We start from the raw sequence: 16,064 nt of genomic DNA on the forward strand, positions 1-16,064 counted from the left end.
GACTGTACAACTCCTCTCTGGGGGGGAGGAGGGGGAACAGGAGGACAGAGGACGGGAAGGAGCAGTAGCCGAGCCTGACAATAAGCAATACCGGACAATGTGCAATATAATGTGCAATATCTCTCCTGCTAGACTTTTTTTCATATCTTTTTAATACATTTGTATATGAGGGAACCCTCCCAAAGGGATCAATAAAGTTTTATCTAATCTAATCACTGTTTATTATACTTTAATGATGTCAGTGACCTCGAAACTTCAGTTTATAATACTAGCTTTTATTATTAAATCAAATCAATTAATTAGTGGTTAATTAAAACACTCACTGGCATCATTTTCATGGACTTTAAATGACCTCCTTATTTCATTAAGCTATGTCAAAAGATTTAATTATCACATCTGGAAGGCTATGTTTACAGGACAGTTTCTCAGTGGTGTGTTTTAAAGCGGAACAGCTGAATAAACTCGGTCTGATTCACGCCGTTTAGAACATTCAGCACTTTGTTCGGATCTTTCAGAGAAACCCGTGAGCACTGCTTAAAGTTTTTAAGCCCTTTCAGTAATGAGTTTCTCCATCATGAAGAACAGCGCGCTGGATCTCTCAGGCCAAACAGAGTTCAGCTCTGACACGCGGGGCGTCATGGCTCCGCTCTGCGGCTCGGAGGGCACTGTGGCCGGGCTGCCAGGTGGCACTGCGGCCGCGCGGAAGCAGCAGGAAGCGAGCGAGCGGCCGGAGCGGAAGCTAAAATGGCGCGCCCGCTCTTGCGCTTGGCTGCGGGGTTCTGGCCTTCGTTCCTCCCTCATCATTCCCCGCACACCCGGGGGAGTTTCTCCAAGGCCGTTTCTCACAGAAAGCGGCTTCATTACCTGACGGAGGAGAGAGGCCGCCGCAACTCCCCGCACTACCGGATTTACTTCAGTAAGTTCCCTCAGAGCCGCCATTAGGCTAATGATTAGCTCCGGCTCGCTGCGCTACACTCGGGGGGTTTACACTCAACACAAACCCGAAACAACCGCGCCTTCACCCCGGGGAATAATCCTCTCCGGTAGAACGGGTAGAATGCTTTTCACCCCGGGGAATAATCCTCTGTTAGAACGGGTAGAATGGTTTTGTTGTTGATCTAAACAACGCCTTCGTGACCGGAACTCGCTTCGTCAAGGTCCGTTGTGGAGCATGCGCAGTAGCGTGCGCCACCTCACGGAGTTCCCGGTTTGGTTTATTTGGCTGAAATGCAGTAAATAGAGCATCCAGCACGGACACGGTATAAACCCCGGGCTCACACAGCGTCACCACTTGTTTCTGTTGTGGTCCGACTAATCCAGCACTGAACCAGTGTGTGTGTGTGTGTTTACACAGAGAAGCCATCGGAACTAAAACTGACTGTAGACTTCACACTGCGACTGAATCCAGTGAAACTGCGTTGTGTGATTTAGAGACATCCCTCCATCCTCAACACTTTATTCTGTCAGTTTTTAAAAGTTTCAGGATCTTATATTCATTACTTAACTCTTAATACCATTAACACATTAATCAGTCGGATGAAATGGGCGCGTTAAAGGAAGGTCATGAGTTAGTGAGGGTTACAGCAGGCCCGGTCCACATCGGTGACTTTTATACAGTACCAGTCAAAAGTTTGGAAACACCTTCAAATTCAATGTTTTTTCTTTATTTTAACTAACTAAAACACTTCGTGTCTTAAAGTAATGACTGACTGTTATTTCTCTTTACTTAGTTGAGCGGTTCTTGACATAATATGGATTACTACAGTTGTCGAACAGGGCTATTTACTGTGTTATTATTAATTCTTTTACTGGTTGATTGGGGTCAAATGCATTAAGAAGGCAAGAAATTCCATTTTTGACAAGACACACCTGTTAATTGAGAAGTGTTCCAGGTGACTCCCTCATGAAGCTGGTTCAGATAATGCCAATAGTGTGCAAAGCTGTTATCAAGGTAAGTAATGACGACTTTGAAGAATCTAAAAGATGAAACGTTTTTTTAACACTTTTTTTTTTTTTTTTTGTTTACCATATAGTTCCATATGTTGTTTCAGTTTTGATGAGTTCAGTATTGTTCTACAATGTAGGAAAAAAAAAACCATCGAATTTGAAGGTGTTTCCAAACTTTTGACTGGTACTGTGTGTGTGTATATGTGTGTGTATATATATATATATATATATATATATATATATATATATATATATATATAAATAAAAAATGAGTGATTCCACGCTTATGGGTACTGAAATGGGGACATGAACTTATTTTTAAAAATTCACCTAAAACCATTTCTTTTTTTACCATCAGGTCACAAAACATGTAATCTTTAATGAATGATATGTTAAAAGATAACTTTAATTTTCTGAGATGTAATAAAAACATATTTATATACCAAAGTCAAGCCTATGAGTTCCAAAATGATGTCCGTTACATTACTTCTGTTACGATTGTCCATCTCGCGTCTGTTACAAATTAATTACAATCTAGCTATATACCATGTTAATCTTATTGAAAGAATGTGTATGTTTATTCTACTACACATGTTTATTAATTATATTTGCTAAAACATCACCTTCCTATGTTTCAAAAAGTAATTCTACATTGTTAAAATTGAGAATATATATGTCCACAACACTTCTGTTACGTTCTGACTTTGGCATATAAATATGTTTTTATTACATCTCAGAAAATTAAAGTTATCTTTTAACATATCATTCATTAAAGATTACATGTTTTGTGACCTGATGGTAAAAAAAGAAATGGTTTTAGGTGAATTTTTAAAAATAAGTTCATGTCCCCATTTCAGTACCCATAAGCGTGGAATCACTCATATATATAATTAGCTTCTCAATCAGTACTTAACAAAAATAAATAACGCAAGTCTTTAAAGTGCATATCCTGGACCGATTTATTATTATTTTTTAAATATGAAAGTACCGTATAACCTCTAATGAACGCCCCCCCCCCCCCAAATATTTCAGGAAAAAAAAAATTCAAAATTAAAAAAACTAACAGTCTGAACAGTTATACACACCCCAGGTTTTCTATCCAAGTCCAGTATCCAAATCAAATACGAATTCAATGTCCTGGGCTATCACAATCCGAAAACTTTTAGCTTAAAACTCACAGTGTAGGATTTGTGTTTTTCAACACGTGTGTCCATCTTTACGATTAGAAACCGAATGATCAGATCAAATTATCTGGGAGGCTTGTGACTTCTGCAAAAAAAGGAGCTTTATGCAAAGTGAGTGACGTAACAGTGGTCGGCAAAAAGATCAAAGGTGTCAAGCCAGCTGACACGCAAGCTATATCTGGGCTGTTTCCTCGCCGAATGAACACCTGCATTACTGTATACATTCCAGTAAGCACCCCAAATAATAAAAAAAAATTTTTTAAAAACACTTAATTTGATGACTTTTCACCTAGAAAACATATGAAAGTTAGGGAAAATTAGTAGGGCAGTTATGTTAGGGTTTAAAAAATTTGATCAACTTTTTTTTTTTAAACCCCTAATAAACACCCCCCTTTTTGAAAAATGTAAAGCCCCCGGGGGTGTTCATTAGAGGTTATACAGTATGTCCCTTTACACACTCATCCAGAAGGGTAATTTTGCACAAGGCCATCTGTCTGCAGCAGAAAAAAATAAAATAACAAAACGCATCTGGAAAAATCCCAAGGGAGTCTGGAGCCAGATTCGTGATGTCATGTGCGGATCCGCCAGCAGGCTGCGAGAGCTTGCACGGTTTCAGTGCACAGCCTGTGTAGACCAAGTTTAGCAGCTAGCGATTTTTGCATTTGAAATATGGAATTGTCGCCTGAGCTTCTAAACCCATGGATTCATGTATCAATGCTCATCTGTCTATTGTTACATAAATCATATTTTTTCTAATTACTATTATGTATTTATATATTTCTTCATTTAGAAGAGTACTGGCTACTGTAGGAGGAAGATTTCATAAGCTACACACATGGAATCGGCTAAGCAGGGTTGTATATACATTTAATGTGTTTGACAGGTCCCAAGATCTCAAGCCCTGACACGCCGTATATCCCTTGATACATGTGAAGTGTATTATCGCCCAGCGCTTTCGTGTTTACTTTTGTGCGTGTCAATTAATAACATTATCCATGTACCACACAAACACAGGAACACCTAATTTAGAGTATAGTCTCTCTTATTTCTTACCCTTGTGAAACAGTCGACTTGTGAATTGCTGATTTTCTTGGTCTTTTTCTCGGCTCTGCTGATCCTCGGCTTCTGGGTGCCTCGCACGAAGCGCTCCCATTTCTCTCTCATTGTCCGGTCTTTTGGAAAACAATGAGTACTAATCCCATCATGATTAGAATAGAATGCCTTTATTGTCACTATACACATGTACAATGAGATTAAAGGATTACAATGAGATTAGTGTTGCTAAATATCTTTAGCACCCTCCTACGATACATCTGTTAACCATTTTAATAATTACGTGATAACGTTGAAGAAATTTGCAGAAAACCACCAGGTCGTTTTCTCATAAACAAACCAGCGCTGATGTAGGATTCAGAAGGAGGCGTCCCGCACGCGACTTCACGAAATTCAATGTTTGCCGGGAAATCCAAATGCCAGGTTTTTTCAGAGGCGGGCCAATTCACCTCAAATGGCTTGATTTCAACTGAATTTTTCTGGTATTGCGCAAGGTAAACAAAATTGCACAAAATGCAAAATGTGACAGATATTTGACCAAAGTTTGATATAAATTAGGAGAATTAAATTGATCTTGCTCCTGAATTTACCTCCTTAAATATGCACTTTAAGGCCCGCTCCCACAATACCAATAGTGATAACTATAAATAAATGGGTCCCTTGCAGTTTATGTGGTCGGTGCTCACACCAGACTGATACCAATCCCTATAGCCCAGGCCTGGGTTTATCTGTATCGGTGGGATTGCTTCTGGAGTAATTTTCCCAGACCTGGACCTGATCTGATAAAACATCTGACTAATCAGGTCATTGTTTACATGTGACGTTGTCTGAGCTCATGCTGTTTTTGCCCGGGCATCTTTCTACATCCTTGTTGCATCATGAAGTTTCGGAATACAGGTACACAGAAAATAAAAAATATAATACAAATCGCAGATCTTTTATTCATGGATACTGTATGTGGTTTTTTTTTGTGAAATATCAATAGCAAATTAATAAAGTGAACATATAAATACAGGTAAGATATTTTAATTATGAACTTTGGCAATCCAAACATTTAATTTTAGACTGATTGGTTCCCAATTTCATACAGATGATGCATCACGGATTAAAAAAAAAAAAATCAATGTGTAAGGCTGCTGGGCCATAGAAGGTGCACGCTGCATGCTGCACGCTGCATGCTACACGCGTGTAAAGAAAAGTGGACAAACGTAGCATGACTTGCTCTGGGCCATAGAACGGCGTTCACGTTGCACGCTGCACGCTGCACACTTCACGCGTGAAGCATGAAATGAACATGCACACTTTTTTCTAGGCGTGAAGACGGAAATTCCAGTCAATGCATGCGGTCACCGCCGCGCCAGCCAATCAGAACGGGTCTAGGGAGATAACGCTATGCTTTCAGGGGAAAACTTCAGAAAAAATATAATTGAATGGTATAATTGAAAAATAGTTCTTCATCGGGATTGTCAAGCAGATTATAGAATGTTCGGTGAAATTCACCACGGGTTTCTCGCAGAAGGAAGTGTTCTCGGCTCCAAATTCTGTTCCTTTTTCTCTTCCTCTGTCTCAGTAAAAGCAGAATGAGGCAATCGTCGTCATCCGAAGAGTCCATATTGTTGGTTACTCGGTCAAAGTAGAACAGACGCAACACGTGAACATCCAAGCATGAAGTTTAATGGCCCAGGGTCCGGTTCTTCACGTGAACGTGTAGCGTGCAGCATGCAACATGCAGCGTGCAGCGTGAACCTTCTATGGCCCAGCAGCCTAATATACTGAAACATCTGTGACCAATCCATAAATTATTAGCATTCGTGATGCATCTGTATTAAAATCCGTAACCACTCCGTATTTTGTATCCTTTATTATTACATTTTCTTAGTCCGTGACCTGTCCGTATTTTCTCAACCACCGGAGTGTGTGCATGGGTTGTTTTGAAGTCCAAGCTGTACAGTATGACCTGGAATAATGTGCTACTACTTGGAAAAAACTTCCATGACTATTCCTAAGTTGCATGCGTTTATTTCCCTGAGTGTCAGGACCAGCCGATATTATAGTGGCCATTATAGTTGTGGTGTGACTGCTCCAGACTGGAACTAAATTCAGGCAGAGGGAGAGTCAGAGTTATCGGTGTTGTAAGGGCTCAGTCCCACAAGTAAATACAGTTAGGTCCATATATATTTGGACACTGATGCAAATTTTTTTTTTTTTACCTGTTTACTAAAACATATTCAAGTTATAGTTATATAATGGACATGGACATAAAGTCCAGACTTTCAGCTTTCATTTGAGGGAATCCACATTAAAACTGGATGAAGGGTTTAGGAGTTTCAGCTCCTTAACATGTGCCACCCTGTTTTTAAAGGGACCAAAAGTAATTGGACAATTGACTCAAAGGCTATTTCATGGGCAGGTGTGGGCAATTCCTTCGTTATGTCATTCTCAATTAAGCAGATAAAAGGCCTGGAGTTGATTTGAGGTGTGGTGCTTGCATTTGGAAGATTTTGCTGTGAAGAAAACATGCGGTCAAAGGAGCTCTCCATGCAGGTGAAACAAGCCATCCTTAAGCTGCGAAAACAGAAAAAAACCATCAGAGAAATTGCTACAATATTAGGAGTGGCAAAATCTACAGTTTGGTACATCCTGAGAAAGAAAGAAAGCACTGGTGAACTCATCAATGCAAAAAGACCTGGACGCCCACAGAAGACAACAGTAGTGGATGATTGCAGAATAATTTCCATGGTGAAGAGAAACCCCTTCACAACAGCCAACCAAGTGAACAACACTCCAGGAGGTAGGCGTATCAATATCCAAATCTACCATAAAGAGAAGACTGCATGAAAGTAAATACAGAGGGTTCACTGCACGGTGCGAGCCACTCATAAGCCTCAAGAATAAAATGGCTAGATTGGACTTTGCTAAAAAAAAAATCTAAAAAAGCCAGCACAGTTCTGGAAGAACATTCTTTGGACAGATGAAACCAAGATCAACCTCTACCAGAATGATGGAAGGAAACAAGTATGGTGAAGGCGTGGTACAGCTCATGATCCAAAGCATACCACATCATCTGTAAAACACGGCGGAGGCAGTGTGATGGCTTGGGCATGCATGGCTGCCAGTGGCACTGGATCACTAGTGTTTATTGATGTGACACAGGACAGAAGCAGCCGGATGAATTCTGAGGTATTCAGAGACATACTGTGTGCTCAAATCCAGCCAAACTGATTGGTCGGCGTTTCATAATACAGATGGACAATGACCCAAAACATAAAGCCAAAGCAACCCAGGAGTTTATAAAAGCAAAGAAGTGGAATATTCTTGAATGGCCAAGTCAGTCACCTGATCTCAACCCAATTGAGCAGCATTTCACTTGTTAAAGACTAAACTTCAGACAGAAAGGCCCACAAACAAACAGCAACTGAAAACCGCTGCAGTAAAGGCCTGGCAGAGCATTAAAAAGGAGGAAACACAGTGTCTGGTGATGTCCATGAGTTCAAGACTTCAGGCAGTCATTGCCAACAAAGGGTTTTCAACCAAGTATTAGAAATGAACATTTTATTTACAATTATTTAATTTGTCCAATTACTTTTGAGCCCCTGAAATGAAGGGATTGTGTTTAAAAATGCTTTAGTTCTCACGTTTTTATGCAATCATTTTGTTCAACCCACTGAATTAAAGCTGAAAGTCTGAGCTTCAACTGTATCTGAATTGTTTTGTTCAAAATTCATTGTGGTAATGTACAGAACCAAAATTAGAAAAATGTTGCCCCTGTCCAAATATTTATGGACCTAACTGTAAGTCCTAAAAAATGGTAGGGTGACTACAACAGCATTAGTCAATTACTGTGGGCCTACAGTATTAAAAAAAAGAAGCAGCTATATTATAAACAAAAGGGGTCTCCTGACAACATAAGGATGTGCAAGACTATGAACTAAATTACATTTCAAACATAAAGATTTAAGTGTGAGGGTTGTTAGTCATAATTATTTAAAGCAAAAAAATACTTAAATATGGGAGATTTGAAAGGGCTGAGATTGTCCATGTTTAAATTCAGTTCATCAGAAAGAGTGTTACGGGCGGCACGGTGGTGTAGTGGTTAGCGCTGTCGCCTCATAGCAAGAAGGTCCGGGTTCGAGCCCCGTGGCCGGCGAGGGCCTTTCTGTGCGGAGTTTGCATGTTCTCCCTGTGTCCGCGTGGGTTTCCTCCGGGTGCTCCGGTTTCCCCCACAGTCCAAAGACATGCAGGTTAGGTTAACTGGTGACTCTAAATTGAGCGTAGGTGTGAATGTGAGTGTGAATGGTTGTCTGTGTCTATGTGTTAGCCCTGTGATGACCTGGTGACTTGTCCAGGGTGAACCCCGCCTTTCACCCGTAGTCAGCTGGGATAGGCTCCAGCTTGCCTGCAACCCTGTAGAACAGGATAAAGCGGCTACAGATAATGAGATGAGAGTGTTCCAAACTCCTGTACTTCTAAACGTGAAAGATTTCTGCTAGGTTCGGGACTTTGTACTTCATGACACTGCTGCTCAAGGATCTGGTTGATCTCGAGTAGTGAGGAACAGGTTGCACTGAAGGAGATAGTTACTAGACCATGAGACATTTAAAAAATAAAGTGCTTTCAAAAAAAAAAAAAAAAAAAAATCCCGTCCACAGAAAAGTGTGACACAAAATGAGTTGAGAACAAACACATAACCTCACCTGTCCAGTGACCGGAGAGCTAAACTGTTCAACTGTTGCATAAAACACCCCGAGAAGGTCAAGTATGAAGAAGGCCAATGTGGCCATAAGTTCCACATGAAGATTTATGTATTTAATGATGAGGTGGAGCTACTGTACTAATTAAAATGTTCTCCCTTTTTGTAGCAATGGAGCACTGAATTCAGCCCTGATTAGATTCAGTCTCCTAGTAATGAAACAAAGTGAAATCAAGGCCCTGCTCACACTACAGCTGGTGACGGGTTTGCAAATACTTGGTGACACAAAATTGGTAGCACCGCCACCAATTGTGTGATGCACAATGAATGTTTTCCGAGCTTCGTGAGTTGTTTTTTGGCGTCTCCACCTTGAGTGGCCAAAAACGTTATGGAAAACTTTAATGCATGCATTGAAATTTCGTAGTGATATTTTCGTCAGCAAGCTAAGCAGCGAATCCTTGCAGGTGGTTTTGGGAATGCTTCCTGACTCTTGGGGAACCTTTGTTAAGCCTCTTAAGGTGTATTTGTCTTGAATCCATGTCTCTGATGCTTGCGGGAGCCTCATCAACACAGCGGCTCGGCATAGCCTAACCTTCTCTGAGACTTAAAAATGTATTTACATTAGGGGATCCTTTGGAGCACGTTGTGCATACTCTTGGGACCCAGTTGTGATGGGAAGCACCTGATGCTGATCTGTGTGCAATCAGCATGCACATATGAGGACGCTGTTTTCACAGAGACTTTGTGAAGTATTGTCAGGTATGTGGCGGTAGATGGAACTGAGTACAGGAAGAATATTTATTAGCAGGTGTGATATTTACAAAAACAAAACACGAATGGAACTGAAAGCAGAGTCATAAACATGGCTAGAAACAAATGTGGCGATGATGATGATACTTCACAAAGGCTCTGTGTCCTTATGTGCATGCTGATTGCGCTCAAATCGGCACCAGGTGTTTCCCATAACGACTGGGTCCTGTGAGTGAGTGTGGCTGCTTGAGCGCGCAAAGGCATGATGGTCAAGTGTTTGTCTGCTGTGTGACCACAACTTTTAGCTCGCCTGTGTCTCGCCATGCATTGCCACCAAAACGCCTCATTTTCATCGATAACCATCGCAAAACATTGCAAGCTGTAGCGTAACCGTAGCTTAATCTGCAAACACAGTACCAAACTTGAAGGGCACGCGGTAGTGTGTACCTCAGCCACGCCATATATTGGGATTTGCATCAAAATCTAATTAAGGTTCCTTGTGTTCCTTGGCCCACCTTTCCTCAATTTCATAAAAATCTGTTCACTACTTTTTGAGTTATGCTGGAAACAGACAAACAACTTCCTCCAACCAAGTTGACGGAGGTAACAAGAAATCACGTAGCACAAAATAGCAACCTGATCACCAGCTGTGGTGAAAGGAGTTTTATACAACAGTTAGTTCCTTTTCACTAATCTGATTGGTTGAGTAGCGTTCCAGGAATTCTGATATTTCATGTCACAGTATTGGGAAGTTTCACTGTGCGTGTATCACTCTGCTCATCTGTGTTCTCCACATAAAATTCCACTTTCTAGTGTTTCTAAGTAGTTACTACAGTAGTGTTCGCAACATCGTTAGCAGACATGGCAAATGATATTCTTCAAGAATATTACTTCTGACTTGGAATATAAAATTAAAAGCTCTTCAGATGAAGATGAAAAGGAAGAAGGGACACCTTCCTTTTTTAGTTTTACTGGCACCTTTAATAGGAATGTACAAATCAGTGCGAGATACCCAGCTAAATGAAGAGTGATAAAGTGAGTGTGACTTCTTTGGGATCTGTTTCCGCGAGTGGAGCATTTGGTCATGTTTGTGTCCAAAATCACTTGCACAATATTAATTTTTGGTTTATAGAAATTTTGTATAAAAGCAATATCACACTCAAGGTTGTGCTATTGTACTGAATATCAGCACGGCTGTGATTAGCTACAGCACTCGGCCTACGCTGATTGATCTTCAGTACAACTGCACTCCCTGTCGTGTGAGATTGCGAAAGTAGCACATTCACGTCAACTGATGTGCAGGTTTACACTGTGAGGTGAGTGTTTAAAAACTCACACTCTTTTCTTCTTGATACAAAAACAGTGAAAAGGATAAAATTTCTCCACCTTGGAGGGAATATTTTTAAAATACCCCCCCCCCAAAAAAAAAAAAAAAGTCTGTGTGGATAGGAGGCAAAAACGCAGAGGAAAGGACGTTTTCAAAAAACGTCCATGTTGGCAGGGTCTCAGTCCTGCTCCTTTCATTCCCCTGTTGTGTTCATTGTTCTGTGTACCCTGCTTTTACACATCCTTCTTAAAGGATATGGGACATGGATTTTTTTCTGGGCATAATTATGTATAAAGGACATAAGAAATGCCATCTAAATCACTGCAGGGCGTCAAAAATGTGAAAATCATCACATTATTCAAGTTTTTTTATACATCAGCGTAAAACAATGATTCGTTAATGAGCTAGGTGGTCACGTGACCCGTGACGTAACAAAAAATCAAATCAAGTTTATTTGTACAGCGCTTTTAACAATAAACATTGTCGCAAAGCAGCTTTACAGAATTTGAGCGACTTAAAACATGAGCTAATTTTATCCCTAATCTTTCCCCAATGAGCAAGCCTGTGGCGACGGTGGCAAGGAAAAACTCCCTCAGACGACATGAGGAAGAAACCTCGAGAGGAACCAGACTCAAAAGGGAACCCATCCTCATTTGGGCAACAACAGAGAGCCTGACTATAACATTAACAGTTTTAACAGGTATAACCCTCAACTGTCCTCATGGGGCCGTCCTTCACAGGAGTGGGGCGATAAAACTCCGACCAGACACAGGGCACCAGGATGGATCAAGCAGGTCCGAGGGGCAGAAGAGGCCAGCATCTCAATCCCAGGATCAACATGTAACTCAGAGGGACAGATGGGGGGGGGGGGGGGGGGGAGAGAGAGAAAGAAAACATGTTGTTAGGTATGCCCTAAAAATGACAAGTATTAAATCTGTGTGGTAGGCTCGCAGAGACGAGAGTCTTTACATCAGGCATGACACACAATGGCATGTTAATATGGTAAAAAAATATATCATGACCTGCTCTGGCTGGATGCTTGATTGGGTGATGGGAGCACACTCCTCAGCAATGATGAGATGCAGATGGGACCCTTAGGCCTGGCCAAGACAATTCAGTTACATTTCACCGGGTCTGGGACATGCGACAGAATGTCTGACGGCCGATTCCCTGCAGGCTACGATAGCCAGTCGAGGTCCCCACCGTCTCCACCAAAAGATTTCCTGTTGACTCCATGTAACTCAGAGGGACAGATTTGGAGTGGGGGGGGAGAGAAAGAAAACACAGGTGGTATGCCCAATGTCACCTGAATAAGTAGGAACAGTATACATATTGCACCGAGTACAAGCAGGGACTCCGGCAACTAACTATGACAGCATAACTAAAAGGAGAGAGCCAGAAGGTAACACAGGCATGAGGGAGCCCCGGGACATAAAGCAGCCAGCCACTGCACCGTCAACAAACTCGAGTGAGCAAGCGAGTGGGGACTGACAGCATCCATACATCCCAGTTTACCAAAACACTCTATGTCTGAGGACCCTCCAGATCTACTCCTTTACCTCATAAACACCATTAACACAAGGCTTGACTAAACAGATATGTTTTCAGCCTAGACTTAAATGCTGAGACTGTGTCTGATTCCCGAATATCACTTGGAAGGCTGTTCCATAACTGTGGGGCTTTGTAAGAAAAGGCTCCGCCCCCTGATGTAGCCTTCACTATACGAGGTACCAGCAGATAGCCTGCACCTTTTGATCTAAGTAGGCGTGGCGGGTCATAGAGGAGCAGAAGTTCACTCAGGTACTGTGGTGCGAGACCATTTAATGCTTTAAAGGTCAATAGTAGTATTTTATAATCAATACGAAATTTGATTGGGAGCCAATGCAGTGTGGATAAGACAGGGGTGATGGGGTCATATTTTCTAGTTCTAGTAAGGACTCTTGCTGCGGCATTTTGAACTAACTGGAGCTTGTTTATGCACTTATTGGAACATCCAGACAGTAAGGCATTACAATAATCCAACCTGGAGGTAACGAAAGCATGGACTAGTTTTTCTGCATCATGCAATGACATTAAATTTCTTATCTTTGCAATATTTCTGAGATGAAAGAAAGCTATCCGGGTGATGTTATCAATGTGAGTTTCGAATGAAAGACTGGGGTCAATAATCACTCCGAGGTCTTTTACTGCTGCACGTGAAGAAACAGAAAGGCCATCCAGAGTTACTGTGTAATCAGAAAACTTACTTCTAGCTGTATGTGGTCCGAGTACAAGTACTTCAGTCTTGTCAGAGTTAAGCAGAAGGAAATTTATAAGCATCCAGTGTCTAATGTCCTTCACACATTCCTCAATTCTATTAAGCTGGTGTCTCTCATCAGGTTTTGCAGAGACATACAACTGTGTGTCATCAGCATAACAGTGGAAACTAATACAATGTTTACGAATAATATCGCCCAGAGGTAACATATATAGAGAAAAAAGCAGTGGACCCAAGACAGAACCTTGTGGAACACCAAACTTTACCTCGGTACGTCTAGAAATATCACCATTTATATCAACATACTGATAACGATCAGTTAGATAAGACCTGAGCCAGGAGAGGGCCGTTCCCTTAACTCCCACAACATTTTCTAGTCTATCCAGAAGAATGGAATGATCAATGGTATCAAATGCTGCACTAAGGTCAAGCAACACAAGTAGCGAGACACAGCCCTGATCAGACGCCAACAGTAGGTCGTTTACTACTTTAACCAGTGCTGTCTCTGTGCTATGATGAGGTCTAAATCCTGACTGATACATTTCATGGATGTTATTCCTATGTAAATATGAGCATAACTGCTGTGCCACAGCTTTTTCAAGGATCTTGGAGATAAAGGGGAGGTTTGATATTGGCCGATAATTGGACAGCTGACAGGGATCAAGGTCAGGTTTTTTAATCAGGGGTTTGATAACTGCTAGTTTAAAGGATTTGGGTACATAGCCAATCATAAGAGAAGAATTTATTATTTTTAGAAGCGGTTCAATTACTCCAGGCATTATCTGTTTGAATAGATGTGTCGGTAAGGGATCTAGTACGCAAGTTGAGGCTTTTGATGTAGAGATTAATGAAAGTAATTCAGTTTCTTTTAGGGGAGTAAAACATTCTAACTGATGATCTGACACAGTTATATAGTTAACTACAAGGTCACTTTCATTGTCTAACCTTAAATTAGTAGTTTGAATTTTTTGTCGGATATTCTCAATTTTGTCATTAAAAAAATTAATGAAGTTGTTGCTACTACATAATGCAGGTGTGCATGTGTCTATAGTGGACTTATTCCTGGTTAATTTTGCTACAGTATTAAATAGGAATCTAGGATTATTTTTGTTATCTTCTATTAGGGAGGAGAGATATGTTGATCTCGCAGCACTAAGAGCTTTTCTATACTTCAGGAAGCTCTCCTTCCACGCCAATTTGAACACTACCAATTTTGTTTGACGCCATTTACGTTCCAATTTTCGAGTGGTCTGTTTTAAAGTGCGAGTGTCATCATTATACCAGGGTGCTAATTTTTTGTCTCTGACCATTTTCCTTTTAAGAGGAGCTACATTATCTAAAGTATGGCGGAATGTTGACTCTAAGCATTCAGTTGCCTGATCGAGTTCTGCAGGGGCTGACAGTGACCCAATCAAAGTTGACAGCTCTGGGAGATCATTTATAAAGCTCTGTGCAGTAGTTGACGTGAAAGTACGTTTAATACAGTAGCGTGGTGAGGTGCATATATTATTACTCAGACATATTTTGAATGAGATGAGATAATGATCTGAGATAACTTCAGACTGTGGAAGTGTGACTATATTGTCTACGTTTAATCTGAATGTTAGTATTAGATCAAGGGTGTGACCACCATTATGGGTCGGTCCTATGGCATTCTGCTTAATCCCGACTGAATCTAAGATGGACACAAATGCTGTTTTTAAAGGGTCTTCTGGGTTATCAAAGTGAATATTAAAATCTCTGACAACTAAAGCTTTGTCTAAGGAAATAACCAGATCTGAGATAAAATCTGCAAATTCAGAAAGAAACTCAGAATATGGCCCCGGGGGCCTGTAAATAATAAGTAATGGAATTAACTGGGTAGACTTATTTTTCGAGGCTACATACATTATATGAGTATGAAGAACTTCAAATGTATTAAATTTATAACCAGGTTTGTGTGTTACACCTAGATAATCGTTATAAATAACCGCGACGCCTCCTCCACTGCCAGTTAGACGAGGCTGGTGTATATAACTGTATCCAGGAGGACTCACTTCATTTAATGCTATATATTCATTTGGCTTAATCCATGTTTCTGTTAAACACAGTACATTAAACTCCTGATCAGTAATGAGTTCATTAACCATTAGCGCTTTAGATGTAAGAGATCTAATATTTAATAGCCCCACCTTTAGATCAAAGGTGCTGGCAGCAGCTGGACAGTCAGTCTGATCTAATTTTATATTGATTAGGTTACTGGAACAAACTCTCTGAAAATTTCTACCTTTTTGTTGAGCTCGGGGAACAGACACAGTCTCGATGTAGTGGACCCTGAGTGACGACTCTGTGCAGCTAGCAGACAGTCGGTTTAGCCTGTTCGTCTGCTCCCTGGCCTTGGCTCTGGATTGTCAGAAATTAACTAGGCCTGTTCTGAGACTATGACCTATGCTGCAGGAAATGAGAGCAGCACCTTCCCGAGTGGGATGGATACCGTCCCGCCCTAACAGGCCAGCAGTGCCCTCAAAATTAGCCCAATTATCTATAAAGCCCACACTGTTTTCAGAGCACCACCTGGACAGCCAGCAGTTCAGCGACCATAACCTGCTGTAAGCTACATCGCCACGCCGCATTGGGATGGGGCCAGAGCATACTACAGCATCGGACATCGCCTTCGCTAATTTAAACACCTCTACAAAGTTACTCTTAGTAACCTCAGACTGACGAAGGCGTATATCATTAGCTCCTGCATGGATAACTATCTTTGAGAACCTGTGCTTGCCTAGGACCCTAAGATTACCTGCTATGTCCGGCGCCCTGGCTCCCGGAATACACCTGACTAAAGCTGCTGGTGCCCCTAAAGGCTGAGCTAAAACT

The 16,064-nt window shown here is 41.2% G+C and overlaps 1 protein-coding gene across 2 annotated transcripts in view; it reads left to right on the plus strand.

Moving 5' to 3' along the window:
• Positions 1–616: 616 nt before the first annotated feature.
• Positions 617–16,064, plus strand: part of ppa2 (inorganic pyrophosphatase 2) — a 38,519-nt gene continuing 23,071 nt past the window's right edge. The window contains exon 1 of one of the 2 annotated variants that reach the window (XR_009655098.1): positions 617–916. Coding sequence is in view for 1 of the 2 variants with exons in the window: in XM_060926655.1 (XP_060782638.1) it covers positions 745–916 (172 nt within the window). In the remaining variant the exon portion in view is untranslated. The remainder of the gene's footprint in view (positions 917–16,064) is intronic. The other variant, XM_060926655.1, reaches the window with a different exon arrangement.

The sequence above is a fragment of the Neoarius graeffei genome, chromosome 7 (assembly GCF_027579695.1).
Source record: "Neoarius graeffei isolate fNeoGra1 chromosome 7, fNeoGra1.pri, whole genome shotgun sequence".
In the NCBI taxonomy this organism is placed as follows: Eukaryota; Metazoa; Chordata; class Actinopteri; order Siluriformes; family Ariidae; genus Neoarius; species Neoarius graeffei.